This window comes from Phacochoerus africanus, chromosome 3 (assembly GCF_016906955.1).
Source record: "Phacochoerus africanus isolate WHEZ1 chromosome 3, ROS_Pafr_v1, whole genome shotgun sequence".
NCBI classification, from domain to species: domain Eukaryota; kingdom Metazoa; phylum Chordata; class Mammalia; order Artiodactyla; family Suidae; genus Phacochoerus; species Phacochoerus africanus.
Window position 1 is genome coordinate 3,180,076 of NC_062546.1, and position 20,356 is coordinate 3,200,431.

The 20,356-nt window shown below is 36.2% G+C and overlaps 1 protein-coding gene across 1 annotated transcript in view; it reads left to right on the forward strand.

Moving 5' to 3' along the window:
- Window positions 1-3,195: 3,195 nt before the first annotated feature.
- SYCP2 (synaptonemal complex protein 2) overlaps window positions 3,196-20,356 on the forward strand; it is a 78,110-nt gene continuing 60,949 nt past the window's right edge. The window contains exons 1-12 of the mRNA XM_047770539.1: window positions 3,196-3,219; window positions 4,537-4,680; window positions 5,734-5,862; window positions 7,213-7,317; window positions 7,553-7,577; window positions 10,258-10,343; window positions 11,002-11,087; window positions 11,327-11,361; window positions 13,260-13,402; window positions 13,485-13,537; window positions 14,943-14,988; window positions 15,521-15,616. Of these exons, the coding sequence (XP_047626495.1) occupies window positions 3,196-3,219; window positions 4,537-4,680; window positions 5,734-5,862; window positions 7,213-7,317; window positions 7,553-7,577; window positions 10,258-10,343; window positions 11,002-11,087; window positions 11,327-11,361; window positions 13,260-13,402; window positions 13,485-13,537; window positions 14,943-14,988; window positions 15,521-15,616 (972 nt within the window). The remainder of the gene's footprint in view (window positions 3,220-4,536; window positions 4,681-5,733; window positions 5,863-7,212; window positions 7,318-7,552; window positions 7,578-10,257; window positions 10,344-11,001; window positions 11,088-11,326; window positions 11,362-13,259; window positions 13,403-13,484; window positions 13,538-14,942; window positions 14,989-15,520; window positions 15,617-20,356) is intronic.

The window sequence follows — 20,356 nt, forward strand, 5'->3', positions numbered from 1 at the left end:
GTACTTACACTTTTTAATCACGTTTTCAATTTGTGAAGTAAAATGTTCTAGTCTTCAGTTTCACGCAAGCACCTTAATTACAGCAAAATAGAAAATGTGTGAAGCTAGTATTCTTATGACTGAGTATTGGCAAAATATCAAAGATAACTGAATTCATTTATTATGGATCTCTGATGACGGACTGGTGAAATTTTGGATAAGTAATAATGACCTATGTAATTCATAAATTAGTACATATTTTCATAAACTTCATTTTAGCAAAGTCCGAACACTGAAATTTATTTTTGAATAAGTCTTCTTAAACGTTTTTATAAGAATACATAGTCACTATTCTAGTCTTTGCTTGCCATCTAATTGTAAATAGTTCTTATGGTGTTCACCTGGTTATCTAGATTTACATGTACAAATTAAAGAATAATAGGAATTGCTTTGAACAGCAGAATGTTTCTCAGTCACCATGTGCAATTGTTGCAAATACTGTGCACTTAGTTGCTAGTACTTAGAGAGCCACAAATTGGAATACAAAGAGAACCAAGAAAATGGATGTTTGGCACTATGAGGAGGCAGTTTTTCATTATGCAATAATCAAGTATAGTTTTGCTCTGTCAGAGAAAGGATTTGACAGTTAACTAATGTCTTTTCTTTTACCTGAGCACTTACATTCCTCAAATTTTTATCTCTATTCTGAAGCAGAGACCAAAATGCCAGTATCAGCACAATCTACAATCTTTGCATTGTTTCACCCTCCCCACCCAGTCCCTTAAATGTATTCTTATGGAAGATTTCTAACATGCAATAAACAGTTACAGTGTAATGAATTGCAGTCCTCTTCTTTGAAAGGTGTAGGCAAGAGAAGTGCTTCTTCTCTGGGCCTTGAAAGGTGTGAATTATGAGAGTGAATGTGTCCATGGTTATAGGACTTGCTTTTTATATCCTATGGACTATTCAAGTGTATGTATTTTAGTTCCCAGCATGTAGGAAGTTTGAATCTATCTTTGTAGCTGATTTCTAAATTTATTGCATTGTAAGCACAGAGTATCTATTATGTTTATTTCTTTGGATGCATTTGTGTTTTGTTTTTGTTCTGGAGACAGGACTTTTCTCGTTTGTTCTTGAGAGTTTCTGCTTTGTCACAGCCCACAGCCGATTGGGGATCTGGTGTTGTCTCTGCTGTGGCAAGGATTCCATCCTTCACCCGGAGCAGTGGGTTAAAGGATCTGGTGTTGCTGCAGCTGTGGCCTAGGTCACAGCTGTGGCACATTTGCTCCCTGGTCCCGGTACTTCCATATGTCGCCGGGCTTGAGTGAGGGTGGGGCGTATTTTCTCTTTTATTCTTAATCAGAAATGCCCTCATGATGTGTCTAAATGTAATTTTTCTTATTTATGTAGGAATTCCATGGACTCTTTCAATTTGTGTTTATTTTGGGAAAGTACTGGGCTGTTACTAAACTGTTGCCGTCTCACTGTTCTTTTTTATTTTAAATTTTTTTCTGGAATTCTTATTGACTAGATATTGAAATGTGTGCATCTCTTCTTCATATCTCACTTTTTTCTTCTGTAGATTTCATTCCTTTGTGCTATTCTGTGATGTCCTCAACTTCATCTTTCTATTCCAAGGAATGTTGCCTCCTGAAGCTCTAAGGCCTGTGATAAGTGGCAGTGGTGGGTTCTCTAGCCTGCATTGCTCCTCTTAGGGTTCCTCATTAATCCCCCTGTAGGTTGCTGACCTCCAATACTTATTTCTTACCTCCATAATTGAGATAATACAGGCAAAATTTCCATCTTTTGTGATGGCCTGAGGAGAACGAGAGAGAGTGAAGCCAAGTAGAAAATAGGCACACCCTTTCTTGGGAATTGCGGACGCAAGCAGTGGGTCTCTGCATTTCCAGTATTTTCCAGGCAAAATGACAAAACAATAACCAACTATTTCAAGATCTTGGACTCATTGCTGGTTTACTGGAATTCCAAGCTAGCCACAGACTTAGGATCACCGGTTTAATATTTAAGCTAGAACAGACAAGCACAACCAAATGGGGCAAAACCGCAGCTAGGCCCTGGATAGGTTTGAATGGAGCAGATAGGTGCTTAATTGCAAAGGCAGGCCTTGGTCATTTCATTTCCCTCAGAGTAACCCAAACCCACATTTTGCTGACCTCGGGTTTTGAACCCAGTCTACCAGCATTTTAGCAAGAATTTACTGTACTTTTTTTAAAAAGTTAAATATGTATAAATTACCAAAAAAACCCCGAAATTCTCCTTTGACAAATAGCTGATTATGATTCTGTGCACCCCTCTACTCTTCCTCCCCAATAAGCTGACAAACACTTCAACTGTCCTGAGTGGTGTAGGTGAGTGTCTCCACACACACACACACACACACACACAAATGTGTGTACACTTACAGACACCTAGAGATATGATAAATAATACAAAGTTTCTTTTGTTTACATAAGTGGCATTACACTGTGTTTATCATTTGGCACCACATTTTAGGTCACTCAAAACTGTTTGGCTGCAAATACCTAAAATTCTGTTTCATTTTATTTAACTGTTGTGTTCACAAAAATTATTAGCATATACTACATTTTATTTATTCATTCTTTGACCTCCTTCCCATTCCAGACTCCCATCTAGGTGCTTTTGCATTTTCCCACTCAGAGTAATGCCATAAAAAATCTTTTAATTTGGCTCCATGTGTGTGTGGAGCAAATGTTTCTCTGGGGATCAGATTTTTTTTTTTCCTGCTAGAGGTAATCTTTGGAAATGCAGGAGTTTTTGGTTTGTTTTTTGGGTTTTTTGCTCATCCCTTTTGTATGCCTCATGTACATGTCCTAATTGGCACTTAAATTTCTCTACTGGCATGTCTGCAAGAAAGCAGACTATGACTAGTGCCTTTTGCCTTAAATATACACAGTCCTATAGTCATAGATACACAGCAATCTATAAAATGCTAAGGCTTGAATAAATGATCTTCAGGCTTTCCTCCAGAAACTTCTTAGGACAGATTCAAATGGGTAGTTTCATAAGCAGTGAAGAACTTGAAGAAGCAACATTTATTACCATTGATATCAAGGAGCAATGCTTATTTATGTGTGTTAAGATTTTTAAGCTGTAATATAGATTGTAAGATACATAAAGAATATGTTTTCTTTTACATGTGTTTGTTTTGTCCAGCTGTTTTAAAATTCATTCAAAATGCCAATAAGGCCAGATCTCCAGGTATGTAGTCCTAGACCAAAATGAAGAATTTTAATTCATAACGTCAGTTTTTGTTTATTTACAAGTATTAAGTGCTATAGTTTTAGGAAGGATAAAGCTTTCTTGTTTTTCTGAAATAGTTAGGTGTCACATAAGTTAAAATGTTACCTTTCATTTTTTTCAATACATTTGTTTTCAAAAGCTTTATTAGAATATAAAGTATATAAAGAATATATATAAAGAGTATAAAGTATATATACCTTTTTATATATATTTTAAAGATTATTTTTATATACCTTTTACATTGAAATGAATTATACACTGATTTATCTATGACTTATGCCTGGATAATTTTATATCAAGGTTTAAAATCGTAGATACTTGAATTTACAAGTAAAGGTTTAAAATAGTAGATACTTGCATTTACAAGTCAAGGTCAAGAGTAAGTTTTATTTATTTGTGGGGTTTTTTTTTGTCTTTTTGTCTTTTCTAGGGCCTCTTCCCTCGGCATATGGAGGTGCCCAGGCTAGGGGTCTAATCGGAGCTGTAGCCACCGGCCTCTACCAGAGCCACACCAACGCAGGATCCGGGCCGCATCTGCGACTTACACTACAGCTCACGGCAACGCCGGATCCTTAACCCACTGAGCAAGGCCAGGGCTCAGACCCACAACCTCGTGGTTTCTAGTCGGATCCATTAACCACTGTGCCATGACAGGAATTCCAAGAGTAGGTTTTAATATAGCTATTTATGTGTGCAGTTCACCATCAAGTCTGGTGATCAGATTATTGTATGAAAATTCCTTATTAATGGTGGTGTATGTTAATAGCAGGAATGGCAGATTTTGTAAAGCTTATAGACTATAATACGTATATGTCATAGTGGTTGGTATAGTTTCTTTAAAAGTGCTTTTACTTGTGTTTATTTTTTTTTAACTATTTAAACCTCATGAAGAAGTTAATAGTTAGATATGTTAGGGTTTTATCCATGGTATTAAGTATTAGTTACTATAAAATTGATTTTTATTTCCTTCATTAACAGGTTTTTTGTTGAGTTTAACATAATGATGATTTTTTGGTAAAAGATAGGAAGTGGAAAATCGGTAAAATATACCTTTTTCCTATAGAGATCTTGTTATTATTAAAGGAACTTAGTCTCTAATTCTGTTATTCCAAATTTAAAGGTGAACAGGTTTTTTTTTAAATAAATGAATTGGTATTTTATACTCCCTTTTAAGAATTTTCAAATGCAAAAATAATTTTTAAATTATTAGATAGCATAAGGTAACTAATTTTGGTTTTGATTCAATATAATGTGCCATTATCTATATTTCTACAGCATTTAGAAAAGTGCATTGATGATGCTTTAAGAAAAAATGATTTCAAACCTTTGAAAACACTTTTACAAATCGATATTTGTGAAGATGTGAAAATTAAATGCAGCAAACAGTTTTTCCACAAGTTGGATGACCTTATGTGCAGGGTAATTATTCATTTCTGTTGAACGATGGTTACAATTATTAGATAGAACTCTACCTTCTAGGAAGAGATAGTCCATTGGAAGAAGTGAATTAAAAGGCTTTGGCAAGCTCATATAATTGTGTAAATAAATGCTTTTTTCACCACTTGCTTTTTTTTGGGTTTTTTTTTTTTTTTTTTTTTGAGGAGTCCCAAATAACATGTTGGATTGTTGTTTTCTGAATAAAATATACAAAAAGCTGTCTTTACTCAATGTTACCATTATTAACTGTTACCTAAACTGGGGAAAACTAGCTTACCTATTTGAAGTTCAAACAACTTGATCTGTTTTTTAAAAACCTATCAGCCTGTTCTTCATGTTATATGGACAGCGCCTAGTGCTTGCAGACATGAAACAAACAAAAATTGTTCAGAACCTTGGACCTGATTTATCATGTATAAAGTTTTTCATATGTGAGCAAAAGTGATTATTGACAGTCTCTGCCAGAATCTGACATTTGTTATGAATCTAAAAGTAAAAATTTTCTTGTATCCCTTAGATACATAGTTTTTTAGAATTGAAGGTGACTGATTCGTTGTATCATAGTCTATAAAATTTCTTGAATTTATACAAGTCTGCATTTTTGTACCAACTTTGTCATTTCACTGGCTAAGTAGTCACAGGCAAGTTGCTTCCCCCCCCCGCCCCCTTTTTATGGCTGCACCTGCAGCATATAGAAGTTCCCCGGCTAGGGACTGAATCAGAGCTTCAGCTGCAGGCGCAGGCCTACACCATAGCCACAGCTATGCTGCCGGATCCTTAACCCACTAGCAAGGCCAGAGAGAGAACCCACATCCTCACAGAGACTGTCAAGGTTCTAAACCTGCTGAGCCACAATGCAGGGACCTCCTGCAGGTTGTTTTATTTAAACCACACTTTTGTCCTTTGCAGTGTGGAGTGATGATTATGATAATGACCAACACTTAGGATTTGTGAGGATTATAAAGTTCCTAGCACGATGCCAGTTCCATTCTGTTTTGTATTTACAGATGTTTAAATGTACAATTTTCATTTTAGGAGCTTAATAAAAAGGATATCCAGACTGTTTCAACCATTTTGGTTTCATTTGGAAGATGTGGCAAAAATATCAGTATATTGGGGCAAGCTGGACTTCGAACTATGATAAAACAAGGACTAGTCCAAAAGATAAGTATAGAACATGTAACATACATTCATGTGAGGGAAATATGATTAAAGGTCTGCTTTGTAATAAATGGTTCAAACTGTTAAAAAATAAATTTGGAAACTATAAAATCTTGAGAAAATATTTTCATAACCTATGGTATATGTTAGAAAAATAAAAATTTAGAGAAACTGTATATAGGCTCCTTGCTAATCATGTGAATTTAAGGTCACAAGATTCCCGAAAACCTTTACTTAATTTTCTCTTTAGCTCATCTTAATCACTATCTGTTTTTCTTTCTATATTGTTTATTATCTGTTTCCCATGCTAAAATGTAGGGTTTGATTTTTATCCGTTTTGTTCATTGTCGTATACCCAACACAGAGAACAATGCCTAAGACACAATGTGAACTCATATCTGAGTTAATTAATAATGTAAAATAATAACCAATTTCAGGAGTTCCCGTCGTGGTGCAGTGGTTGGCGAATCCGACTAGGAACCATGAGGTTGCGGGTTCGGTCCCTGCCCTTGCTCAGTGGGTTAACGATCCGGCGTTGCCGTGAGCTGTGGTGTAGGTTGCAGACGCGGCTCGGATCCCGCGTTGCTGTGGCTCTGGCGTAGGCCGGTGGCTACAGCTCCGATTCAACCCCTAGCCTGGGAACCTCCATATGCCGCGGGAGCGGCCCAAGAAATAGCAACAACAACAACAAAAAAGACAAAAGACAAAAAAACCAAAAAAACAAAAAAAAAACAATTTCAATAGTATGCCAAAATAATCTAATTATGATAATTTATTTTATCTGTTATGTGATTGTACATGAACTGAGAATTTGAATGGGGGACAAAGATCATCTACTTTGGAAATGAATTAACTTCATTCATTTGCGTCTTAAAAATGGAAACATATAGGAGTTCCCGTCGTGGCTCAGTGGTTAACGAATCCGACTAGGAACCATGAGGTTGCCGGTTCGATCCCTGGCATTGCTCAGTGGGTTAGGGATCTGGCGTTGCCGTGAGCTGTGGTGTAGGTTGCAGACGCGGCTCAGATCCTGGGTTGCTGTGGCTCTGGTGTAGGCCGGTGGCTACAGCTCCGATTCACCCCCTAGCCTGGGAACCTCCATATGCCATGGGAAGCGGCCCTAGAAGAGGCAAAAAGACCAACAAAAAAGCGGGGGGGGGGGGGGGGGACATATAGTGAATTATCAAAAAGCAAAAACAGTGAAGATGTTTAAGAGCATAAATTTACTTTGATGCAATGCTGGAATTTTATTTTGATATTTCTCTATTCTTAGGTTTACTGTTTGTGTGAATACATTCTTAAAATTGTAAAACTGAATTCAAAGTAACTAATGTATACATTTCTTTTTTTTACATGGTTGCCTGGTTTGAAAAATCCAAGGAGATTATTCTGAGTCAAGGAAGTTCAAAAGATGAAGCTGTTATAAATATGATAGAAGACTTTTTTGATCTTTTGATGGTAACAGTCACGTTGATTCACCAATGTTACAAAGCATGTGTTTATTTAAAAACAATTTGTGTTCTCGATGCCCTGAGCCTAAAAAAATCACTAACAGATTGGCTAGTGATTTTATCCTGATTAATTAAGTAGTCACGTGGTTAAATTCAAAAGTAACATGTTACTTTAATACTATTTGTAATGATTTAAATATAAGAGTAAGTTTTCAATTAAATATTATTCACTTTCTTTTCAGGTCATACATGACATTGATGATGAAGGTATCATGAACATTCTATTTCTGTTGGAACAATAATTTGCTGTTAGAGTTTTGGTATAATTTTGCAGTTCTCATTGTATTGTCGTATTAGGAGTTCATTACCTAATTCATGGATCAACAGATCTTTTCTGTAAAGGGTCAGGTGGTAAATATTTTAGGCTTTGTGGGCCAAGAAAGAAAATGAGGGTATTATGTAAGTACTTATTAAACTGGAAAGAAAACAAATGTCCACAAATGTTTTATTAATGCAACTCAAAATATAACAATAATCTAGTACAATGTTTTTGTGATACAGGTCTATTAATAAGAATCTCAGTCTCTCTTTTTTAATTTTTATTTATTTATTTTGTCTTTTAGGGCTGCACTGGCAGCACATGGAGGTTCCCAGGCTAGAGGTCGAATCAGAGCTGTACCGCCAGCCTATGCCAGAGCCACAGCAACGCGGAATCCGAGCCGAGTCTGCGACCTACACCACAGCTTACAGCAATGCCAGATCCTTAACCCACTGAGCAGGCCAGGGATTGAACCTGCATCCTCATGGATGCTAGTGGGGTTCATTAATTCTTAGTTAAGGTTCAGAGTTAGTGTTTGCTGTTAAAAAAAATTAATTGCAAATGTTCATTTGTTCATGCTTATCTGTAATGAGGTTTTGTATTTATTGCATTAGAAAAATGTCTTTTTGCGCAGATAATGCCGAATACTGGTATCAGTTCATGAACATGATTTTTTTTTTGTCTTTTTGTTGTTGTTGCTATTTCTTGGGCCGCTCCCGCGGCATATGGAGGTTCCCAGGCTAGGGGTTGAATCGGAGCTGTAGCCACCGGCCTACGCCAGAGCCACAGCAACGCGGGATCCGAGCCGCGTCTGCAACCTACACCACAGCTCACGGCAACGCCGGATCGTTAACCCACTGAGCAAGGGCAGGGACCGAACCCGCAACCTCATGGTTCCTAGTCGGATTCGTTAACCACTGCGCCACGACGGGAACTCCATGAACATGATTTTTAATTGAGCATATTCATCACTTGGAAGTCATTTATGGAAATATTTCAAACTTTTGTTCTTAATATTTGCCGTTTAGAGTGTCATTGCCATGAGATGACTTTTAATGACTTTTAATCACTTTCAGTTGAAGGTTAGGTGGAAGCTCTTCAGTTGCACAGTTAAATGAACTTTAAAATAAGGAAATTTCCTTTGCACTTACATCAGCATCTAAAAATGCTGCTTATCTGTGGTTGGAGCTTGGAAAAAATATACCCCCTATAAATTTGTGTTGGGAATGGAGATGTCACTTCCTGTCTTAGCTTTTGACAGTCTGGAAAATGTATAAAGCAGCTGCACATTACTTGTGATTCAGATGACCATAGTTTCATTGAAGTAACTTTACTGAAGTATAAGTTTCTCATGTAAATACTATTTTGCCTTGGAGTTTGAGGTTGAATTCATTAAGAAACCTTACCAACTCTGCAGCCCAAGCTAATTACCAGAGCCTTTCAGTGGTGGTTGATGGTGGCTCATTTTATCAGAATGAATGAACTTCACCTGAGACTACTGGCTCACTAAATCATGATAGATATTTCCACAGAATACCTGCTGATGAATACAGCCATAGGAAAAGGGGCAGTGGGTCAGATTTGGTCTGTGGGCCATAGTTTGTCCTTGGTCTCATGAAACAAAATTCTCAGTAGTACAAGGAGAATACAGAACATGTTATAACTCATAATTTCACTTGTGCTTGGCATTGCCTAGTGCCAGACAGTTGGTTCAAGTTATTTTATCTCTGTGTTGGTTGAGGAAGAATTATCTATGATGGGTAATTGAGCCTGGTGAATTGCTTATAAATAAAGAAACAGCTATTTGCTGCCTTCAAAGCCAAAACATTTTAAAAGATCAATTGCTATTTATTTCAGTAGTAGTTAATGCTCCCTTTTCATAGGTTTCTTTGCAATTACCTAACAATCTAGTCTCAATTCTTAAGTTTTTAGGGGAGAAAACAGTCCTAAAGCACCCATGATTATGAAGTGATTCAACTTTTTTTAAGTAAATCATTTTATCTTTTCACGTAATTCAGTGATTCTTTTTCTTTTAATGTAGTTAGTTACCTTATAAAACTGTACATTTTCTGTTGCAGTATTGCCATTACCTAAAATTATTTTAAAAATTTGCATCATGAAATTAGCATGTGGCAGATTTCTCTGAATATAGTTAATGTTAATAAAACCTTGTCTTTTGAGAGGACAGGGTCACATTTAGACATAGGTGAGGATATTTAGATCTTTATAAGATAAAGGGTGTTAATGGCCATTATGGCGTTTTGAAAGTATTACTGTAAATTACCGAGGCCAGTTTTTGTGAAAACCTCAAAATAGAAGTTTTGAACTATATCTGTTTATCCAAAAAAGTAATACTGCTTTATGTGCCTAAAAGAAGCAGCTGGATCTGGGGTTATTCCTTTGCCAGAGTTAAGATTAGTCACATCTGTTGAATGGTGATTTTTCAGTTACATAGCTAGTTAGTGGCAGAACCAGAACTGAATTTCATGTGTCCTGGTGCCAGGCCAGTCAGTGGGCCTTCTTCTGAACTGAACTAGTATGTCCTTTCCATTAACTCATATGAGAAAAGATTGTCATTTAAAAGAGTTTAAAATACACATTTGCCAATAACTTAACACTTTTATTCAGGTAAAAGGCAAGTAGTGGAAAGTTTCATACCCCGAATTTGTGCCCTGGTTATTGACTCAAGAGTGAATATTTGTGTTCAGCAGGAGGTAAAGTCATTTTTTTAGATTTTCTTTTAAAACCTAAAGAGAAAATGAAGAAAGTTTGGTAGCAATTTATCAAATTGAATAATTATGTTATCTTGGCACTAAATTAATTTTAATATGGTCTGTTTTGATTGTCCTAACAATTCATTGCCTGACATGAATATATTATATGTGTGTTGGAAATTTATAATCATGTGAGTTTGGGTATACCTATAGCTCATATGAAAATATAAACTATACTGTCTACATATTTGGAGTTCTTAAGTATTTAAATGCTAAAAATAACTTGTATTAGTGTCTATGTGTATGTACATGTGTGTGGCCACAAGAACAGCTATCAGTGGGGTACTATCATTTGCTTCCTTAACTCCTATAATAGAGTAGTAATAAACACATGTCATGCTGCTAAGAGTATAACTGCTTTAGGTACAGGAATCGTGGTATATTTTGTTTTTGATATTCTGTGTTTTATATTTTCTTGTATTCACTATTTTATACATACATACTTTCCTCCACCCTTTATTCCTTGTATAACATGCTGTGATTAACTGTGATTGAGAAAAAATAGGCTTCTAAGTTTATGTACCTAGAATATATCTCTAAGTACTTAATGTTTCATTGAATATATAAAGTTAATGGATTAACTTTTTTTCTTTTCTAGACTCTAAAGAAAATGAATGCTATGCTTGACAAGATGCCTCAAGATGCCAGGAAAATACTCTTTAACCAAGAAATGTTGATTCTCATGTAATAATTTGTGCTTTATGGGTAAATTAGTGGTTCAGGTCAAGAATATAATAATGTTTTATAAGGCAAATAAGGCAACCATGACTTCCATTAATAATTAAAACTGATAAACTATTGTAGATTTCTAATATTATTTATGAATATGTTTTCTGCCAAAGTCGTATTGATACTAGTCAACATATGAGGTTTATATTAATTGATAGTAGTCCTAGTATATAATCTGTTGTTTTGATTCACAGGAGTAGTATGGGAGAAAGGATTTTAGATGCTGGAGGTATGTTTTTTCAAAATGTTCATATTTGAAATTATTTCACATTTATTAATAGAATATAGTATCTCAGTCAAAATAATGTTAACATTGTAATGTGAAATTATGGGAATTATAAGCTGTCCATGTACAATCAAGCAAGTTTTAATTGCTCTAATAAGTAATTAAAGGATAAATATCTGAGAGACTAAAAATAATAAGTGTTATAGTAAGAGTTGTCAAATATAATTTGTGCCTAATGGTAGATATATGAATCATAACTCAGTTTCCTAATAGATTTGAATTCCTTTTGCCCAGAAATGTCTTAAATGTATTATATGAAATTAGAAGGTTTAATATTCTTGGGACTCATATATTTGAATTGTAAAGCTATGTTTTTCTTTAAAGAACTCAAATTGTCTTTCCTAAGTTATGTCAATTTAAAAAAATGCACAACCTGAAAGCTGAGAGTTAAGCTTTACTTGGGGCAAAATTAGGATTTAAGTCAGGGAGACAGCATCTCAAGTAGCCCTGAAAAAACTGCTCTGAGTAGGTGAGGGGGTAGCTAGGATTTATAGGAGCTTTTTCAACAACAAGCGAGTAGTAGAAACAAAAGATTTACAGAACCAGATTATCTCAAGTTAAGGAATTCAGGGGGAAGATACAAAGGTCTGGACTTATTGGAATCACCCTTTGATATGGCACTTCAGCAATTGGGGTCAATATTCTTTGTTTCTTTCCTGTTTCCCTCAGGGCTCACCAGCTCACCCTTGCGAGTGGCTACACTCACAGATGACTGTGACATCTTTCTGTTTTTAGAAAGAATAGCCCTGGCAGCAGTATTTCAGACAGCTCTGAGATACTGCCCCAAAGACGAAAGGAGGAATATCAGTATATATATATGATAAAGGTGAAGGGGGAAGTGCATAAAACCATGCACACATCTTATAGAATTTTGTCGCTGGTCCTAAGGTTATTACTAGACACAGACATAAGTTGTCATGAAGGATTTTGGAGTTTTTCTGGATATGAGGAGATGCAAGTATTGGGCTCATAAAATCTTATAAAAATATCTGTTTGAAGATCCATTCTTTCACTTTTCCCAGAGCACAGAGTGCCTCATAACTGGTCTCCACCTTGAGCTCTGTTCAGGGGGTGCAGCATGTCAGCAGCTACAGTAGCTCATGATTTAATCCATGTAGAGGCAGATGGCATGAGCCAATCTCCAGTTCAGAGTTACATATTAGAAAATTTTGATGTAGGAGTTCCCATCGTGGATCAGCAGTAATGAACCTGACTAGTATCCCTGAGGACGAGGGTTCAATCCCTGGTCTTGCTCAGTGGGTCAAGGATCCAGTGATGTGGTGAGCTATGGTGTAGGTCGCAGACAAGGCTCAGATCCCACATTGTTGTGGCTGTGGCATACGCTGGTAGCTGCAGCTCTGATTCAACCCTAGCATGAGAACTTCCATATGCCATGGGTGCAACCCTGAAAAGACAAAAAATTTGATGTAGTGATTTATGTATAGAATAAACCACTGGTTTAAAGTACTTTAGAATAACTGTAAGGAAAACAAAGATTACCTGTGATTTATAGACTTTTGTGTGAATTATTCTGCAGTTCACAACTCTTAATAATAATGAAGTGACAGAATCTTTGGATATTTGGGTGTTTTTTAAAATTTCCTTAAAATTTTTTTTTTAGTTCTGTCTGCTATTAGTAAATTTGTTTTTGTTATTTGGGCTGTATTCATTTCTGTAATGATAAGATATTTCTAGTCAATATGAAGAAAATGGCAAAAGATGAGTAAATTACAACATGTTCCTTTTTCTCTTGGTTGTTCTAACACTTTATAAAGTATATTGACCTCTGTAAAGTCTTAATTTTCATAATTTTAATAGTACATTAACAATTTCTTTTAAAGATTATGACTTACAAGTGGGTATCGTAGAAGCTTTATGCAGAATGACCACAGAAAAACAGAGGCAAGAACTAGCATGTCAGTGGTTTTCAATGGATTTTATTGCTAATGCATTTAAAGGAATTAAAGACTCTGAATTTGAAACAGTAAGTAGTATCAAAATAGCAAGTTAACAATAGTTCTTTATAATTGCTGTGTTTTTAACAACTCTCTCTTTTTTAAAATTAGGATTGCAGGATGTTTCTCAACCTTGTAAATGGCATACTTGGAGACAAGAGAAGGTAAACAATGCAAAATACAACCATTTAATAATTAAACAGCTCAAGAGAGAGCACTCACCGCTAGGCTGAAATAATCCTCCACTGGTCTTATTTGACTTTGTACTTTTTAGTTTTTTTTTTTTTAATTTTTTTATTTTTGCTTTTTTGGGCTGCACTCGGAACATATGGAGGTTCCCATGCTAGGGGTTGAATTGGAGCTACAGCTGCCAGCCTACACCACAGCCACAGCAACGCCAGATCTGAGCCATGTCTGCGACGTACACCACACCTCATGACAACACCAGATCCTTAACCTACTGAGCGAGGCCAGGGATTGAACCTGCAACCTCATGGTTCCTAGTCGGATGCAGATTAGTTTCTGCTGCTCCACGATGGGAACTCCTTTTTTTTTTTCTTTGCACTTTTTAGAGGAAGAATTTATTCAGTCAATATCAGTTAATAACTTTGTCTAAAATTGGTTTACTATATTTTAGAACTGCATGTACTAAATTATAAATTTAATGTTTAAGGAATTTTTAAAAATCTAGGTATAAATATCACTTGAGCTACCTCCTTTGTTCACATACTGGAGTAAAACTATATAGCAGATATAAATTATCTTTTATAATTAACATGCTATAAGGATGTTCTTTCTGAGGTTATTTAATCTCAAGAATGGTCATGGAAGGATAGGTAATGTAAATTTTTATTACTTCTTTCAATGACAGAAGAACTGAGTATTTTTAGTGCAGTGCCTGGCACCTTATAGATGCTCAAGACACATTGGATGAATGAGTTCACATTTGTTTTCCCTACTAAGGAAACAAAAGATAGGTTAAGTGTAAGAGTCATTCTGGTTGGATTTGGATAATAGGTTCCCCTCTTACTATTTTAATGTTGGACAAGTTATTTAACCTTCCTTGCCTCAGTTTCCTTAGCTATAGGATAAGAATACTAATAATATCCACCTTTATATGTTTGTTGTAAAGATTCAGTGAGATGGTTATATGCTATGTACTTGTAACAGCATCTGACCAAGAAAGTATTCCGTGAACTCAGCCATTTTTATTAGCACTTCTATTCTCCTTCTCCTATCTAATCCTTTGGGAACTTCCATTATATTACTAGTATAAACTAAATTAGGAATCTCTGCACATAGTCAATAGCATGAAAAGTAATTTGGTACAGTTTAACTTTAGTCAAAGTGGTAGGTCCAGTAGTATCCTCAAAGTAATATGTTTTCTCTCAGAAAGAAATTTCCATTAAAATCTTTAAAAAGTGATGAAGAAGGAAATACAATTTTATTTTAAGTTGTCACTACTGCCCAATTTCCTTTTGATCCTAGGTGTGATTTGTATGGCTCATCAAGATTATGCTGTGAAGGCTTGTTAATTTTTTCTTTAACTCAAGCTGCTCTTTATTTCAGGGTCTTTACATTTCCTTGTTTATCAGCGTTTCTTGATAAATATGAGGTAAGTTTTCAATTTAATAAATGTTTAATAGATGAACTTTGATTCAGGGATCAAGTGATTTCAGGCCACAAATTGACAAGAGCATTATTAACGTTATCATAATTACATCACAGATATAGCCGATGCATTATTCTTTATCTGAAGTGACATTTTATGAAATGGCATGTTTGTAGCCAAGGATAAATGAAATATAAAAGCTCTACTTGAAATTTTCTTATTTTTTTCTTAATCAAGCCCATTATTGTTTATTGTTGATGAAGATATTCAAACATGAAAATACTTTCAACTTCATTTGCACTTGGAACAGTTGTGATTTCTTGAAGCTAGCTTTCTCCTGTGTGAAGTATTAAGCAGCATTTCCTTCCCTTGTTTCTGAATTGATTTAAATGCTATACATGTCTGCTCTTTATCTCCCCTTACCTTCTAGCTATGTTCTTTTCTTTTTCCTGAAATTCAACTATAACATGCTCGTAATTTTTTTTCGTCACTTTTGAAAGCGTGGTGTACTAGTTTTATATGTTTATTTTATTAGCTGCAAATACCATCAGATGAAAAACTTGAGGACTTTTGGATAGATTTTAATCTTGGGAGCCAGACTCTGTCTTTCTACATCGCTGGAGACAATGATGTAAGCTTTATTCCCTCTGTACCATTTTATATGTGTGTGTCTACACACACACACACACACACACACACACGCACACGCACGCACAGTATTGTCATTCAGTTTAGGAATATGGATTTCTGGGAGTTCCTGTTGTGACTCAGCAGGTTAAGAACCCAACTAGTCTTCATGAGGATGTGAATTCTTTGCCTGGCCTCCTTCACTGGGTTAGGGATCCAGCATTGCCACAAGCTATGGCGTAGGTTGTAGATGCAGCTCAGATTTGCTGTGGCTGTGGCTGTGGGGCAAAGGCTGGCAGCTGCAGCTGTTTCATCCTCTAGCCTGGTAACTTCCATGTTTCACGGGTGCAGCCCTAAAAAGAAAAAAGAAAAAAAAGAATGTGGATTTCTTTGTATATTTATTTTCTTGCTGTTTTAATAGTTATTACTGTTACCTCCAGTAGTTTTGATTAGCATGGTAACCTATTAAGCTAATTAGAAATGAAAATTATTTCTGATGTTTTATTGTAACAGAAAAAATGCTAAAATTAATGCTAGGTTTTTTGTTTGTTTTTTTCATTTTAGGGCCTCATCTGCAGCATATGGAAGTTCCCAGGTTAGGGGTCGAATTGGAGCTGTAGCTGCTGGCCTACACTGCAGCCATAGGAATGCCATTTCCAAGCCACATCTGCAGCCTATACCACAGCTCATGGCAACGCCGGATCCTTAACCCACTGAGTGAGGCCAGGGATCAAACCTGCATCCTAACGGATACTAGTTGGGTTCATTACTGCTGAACCATAACAGGAATGCCTAATGCTAGTTTTTTAACATAAGCTTTTCAGAAGGAAATTACATGTTAATGATAAAATTTAACATTCACATGAACAAAATGAATTGAATCTGGAAAAGATAATAGTTATTCAAATACAGAGGCACGCAGTTAAAAATAACATCAACAGGAGTTCCAGTTGTGGCTCAGTGGGTTAAGAGCCTGACTAGTATCCATGAGCATGGGTGTTCAATCCCTGGTCTTGCTCAGTGGGTTAAGGATCCACTGTTGCTGCAACCTGTGGTGTAGGTTGCAGATGTGGCTTGGATTTGGAGTTGCTGTGGCTGTGATGAAGGCCAGCACCTGCAGCTCCCTAGCCTGGGATTTCCATACACCGCAGGTGCAACCTAAAAAAAAAAAAAAGATGTAACCTTGACACATAATGACAAATGGACTTACTCATTTGTAGAATCTTCTATTTAAGAATAGTGTAGGATTGATTGTTATGGTAGTATTGAGAAGTGAATTTTATTTTTTCATTTTGCGACCCAGTCGCAAATACATGTATATGTATTGAGAAGTGAATTTTATTTTTTCATACATGATGATTTTTATTTTTTCCTTTATAGCTGACATTCAGTGTTCTTTCAGTTTTCTAATGCACAGACAGCAAGGTGACCCAGTGGCAAATACATGTATATGTTTTTTTTTCTCACATTATCATGCTCCATAGTTCCCCTTGCTATGCAGCAGGATCCCATGGCCTATCCATTCCAAAGGCAAGAGTTTGCATCTATTAAGCCCAAATTCCCAGTCCCTCCTAGTCCCTCCCCCTCCCTATGGGCAACCATAGTCTGTTCTCCAAGTCCATGATTTTCTTTTCTGTGGAAAGGTTAATTTGTGGCATACATTAGATTCCAGATACAAATGAAATCATATGGTGTTTGTCTTTTTCTGACTTACTTCACTCAGTATGAAAGTATCTAGTTCCATCCATATTGCTGCAAATGGCATTGTTTTGTTCTTTTTATGGCTGAGTAGTCGTCCGTTGTGTATATATACATCTTCTTAGTCTGTCGATGGACATTTAGGTTGTTTCCATGTCTTGGCTGTTGTGAATAGCGCTGCAATGAACATACAGGTGCATGTATCTTGTTCAATCAAAGTTTTGTCTAGATAGATGCCCAAGAGTGGGATTGCTGGGTCATATGGTAGTTCTGTATTTAGCTTTCCGAGGTACCTCTGTACTGTTCTCCATAGTGGTTGTACCAATTTACATTCCCGCCCACGTGCAGGAGGGTTCTCTTTTCTCCACGCCCTCTCCAGCATGTGTTTGTTGACTTGTTAGTGATGGCCATTCTGACTAGTGTGAAGTTGTACCTCAATGTAGTTTTGATTTGCATTTCTCAAATAATCAGTGATGTTGAGCATTTTTTCACGTGCCTGTTGGCCATGTGTATGTCCTCTTCGGAGAAATGTCTGTTCAGGTCTTTTGCCCATTTTTCAATTGGATTGTTGGCTTTTTTGCTGTTGAGTTGTATAAACTGTTTGTATATTTTAGAGATTAAGCCCTTGTCAGTTGCATCCTTTGAAACGATATTTTCTCCCATTCTGTAAGTTGTCTGTTTTGTTTTTTTTTTTTTTTAATGGTTTCCTTTGCTGTGCAAAAGCTTGTCAGTTTGATTAGGCCCCATTGGTTTTTGTTTTTGCTTTTATTTCTGTTGCTTTGGGAGACTGACCTGAGAAAACATTTGTTAAGGTTGACATCAGACAGAGGATGTTTTGCTTATGTTCTCTTCTGGGAGTTTGATGGTGTCTCGTCTTACATTTAAGTCTTTAAGCCATTTTGAGTTTGGTTTTTTTTTGTGCATGGTGTTAGGGTGTGTTCCAGTTTCATTGACTTACATGTGACCGTCCAGTTCTCCCAGCACCATTTGCTGAAAAGACTGTCTTTTAGCCATTTTATATTCTTGCCTCCTTTGTCGAAGATTAATTGACCATAGGTGTCTGGGTTTATTCCTGGGTTCTCTGTTCTGTTCCATTGGTCTGTATGTCTGTTTTGGTACCAGTTCCACACTGTCTTGATGACTGTGGCTTTGTAATATTGCCTAAAGTCTGGGAGAGTGATGCCTCCTGCTTGGTTTTGTTCTTGGGATTGCTTTGGCAATTCTGGATCTTTTGTGGTTCCATATAAATTTTTGGACTGTTTGTTCTAGTTCTGTGAAAAATGTCATGGGTAACTTGATAGGGATTGCACTGAATCTGTAGATTGCCTTGGGTAGTATGGCCATTTTTACAATATTAATTTTTCCAACTCAGGAGCATGGAATATCTTTCCATTTCTTGGCATCCTCTTTAATTAATTACCTTGACTAAAGTTTTATAGTTCTCAGCATGTAAGTCTTTCACCTTCCTGTCAGGTTTATTCCTAGGTATTTAATTTTGGGGGGTGCAATTTTAAAAGGCATTATATTTTTGTTTTCCTTCTCTGGTATTTCATTGTTAGTATACAGAAATGTGACTGATTTCTGAATGTTAATCTTATGTCCTGCTACTTGGCTGAATTTGTTGATCAGTTTGAGTAGTTTTTGTGTGGCGTCCTTAGGGTTTTCTATGTACAGTATCATGCCATCTGCACACAGTGACAATTTTACCTCTTCTCTTCCAATTTGGATACCTTTTATTTCTTTTGTTTGTTGATTGCTGTGGCTAGGACTTTCAATACATGTTGAATAAAAGTGGTGAGGTGGGCATCCTTGTCTAGTTCCAGATTTTCGTGGGCAGGCTTTCAGCTTTTCTCCATTGAGTAGTATATTTGCTCTGGGTTTGTCATAAACAGCTTCTATTATATTAAGGTGGGTTTGTCATAAACAGCTTCTATTATATTAAGGTGCCCTCTGTACCCACTTTGGTAAAAGTTTTGATCATGAATGGATGTTGGGCTTTGTCAGATGCTTTTTCTGCATCTACTGAGATGATCATGTGGTTTTTGACTTTTCTTTTGTTAATGTGGTGTATGACATTGATTGATTTGCGTACATTGAACCGTCCTTGTGAACCTGGGCTGAATCCCACTTGGTCGTGGTGTGTGATCTTTTTTCTATGTTGTTGGATTCAGTTGGCTAAAATTTTGTTGAGAATTTTTGAGTCTATATTCATCAGAGATATTGGCATATCATCTTCTTTTTGGGGAGTATCTTTGTCTGGTTTTGGTGTTAGGGTGATGGTGGCTTCAGAGAGTCTTTGGGAGTGCTCCTCCTCCTTCAACCTTTCAGAAAAATTCAAGAAAGATGGGTATAAGTTCTTTGTATGTTTGGCAGAATTCGCCTGTGAAGCCATCTGGTCCTGGACTTTTGTTTATAGGGAATGTTTTTATTACATATTCAGTTTCATTTCTAACGATCAGTCTATTCAATTGATTTCTTCTTGATTCACTTTTGGTGGGCTGTATGCCTCTACAAAGTTGTCCATTTCTTCCAGGTTGTCAAATTTGTTGGCATACAGTTGTTGAGAGTATTCTCTTACCGTTTTTTGTATTTATGCTGTATCTGTTGTGATTTATCCTTTTTCATTTCTTATTTATATGGATTTTTTTCTCTCCTCTTCTTGGTTATTCTGGCCAGTGGTTTGTCAATTTTGTTTACCTTTTCAAAGAACCAGCTCTTGGTTTTATTAATTTTTTTCTATTGTTTTTTAAATCTCTATTTTATTGATTTCCTCTCTGATTTTTATGATTTCCTTCCTTCTGCTGACTTTAGGTTTCATTTGTTCCTCTTTTTCTAATTCTTTTTAGGTGGTAAGTTAAGTTGTTGATTTGAGATTTTTCTTCTTTTTGAGGAAGCCCTTTATTGCTATGAATTTCCCTCTGAGCACTGCTTTTGTGGCATCCCATAGATTTTGAGTGGTTGTGTCTTCATTACCATTTGACTCAAGGTATTTTTTAATTTCCTTCTTGATTTCCTCATTGACCCATTGGTTTTTTAGTAGCATGTT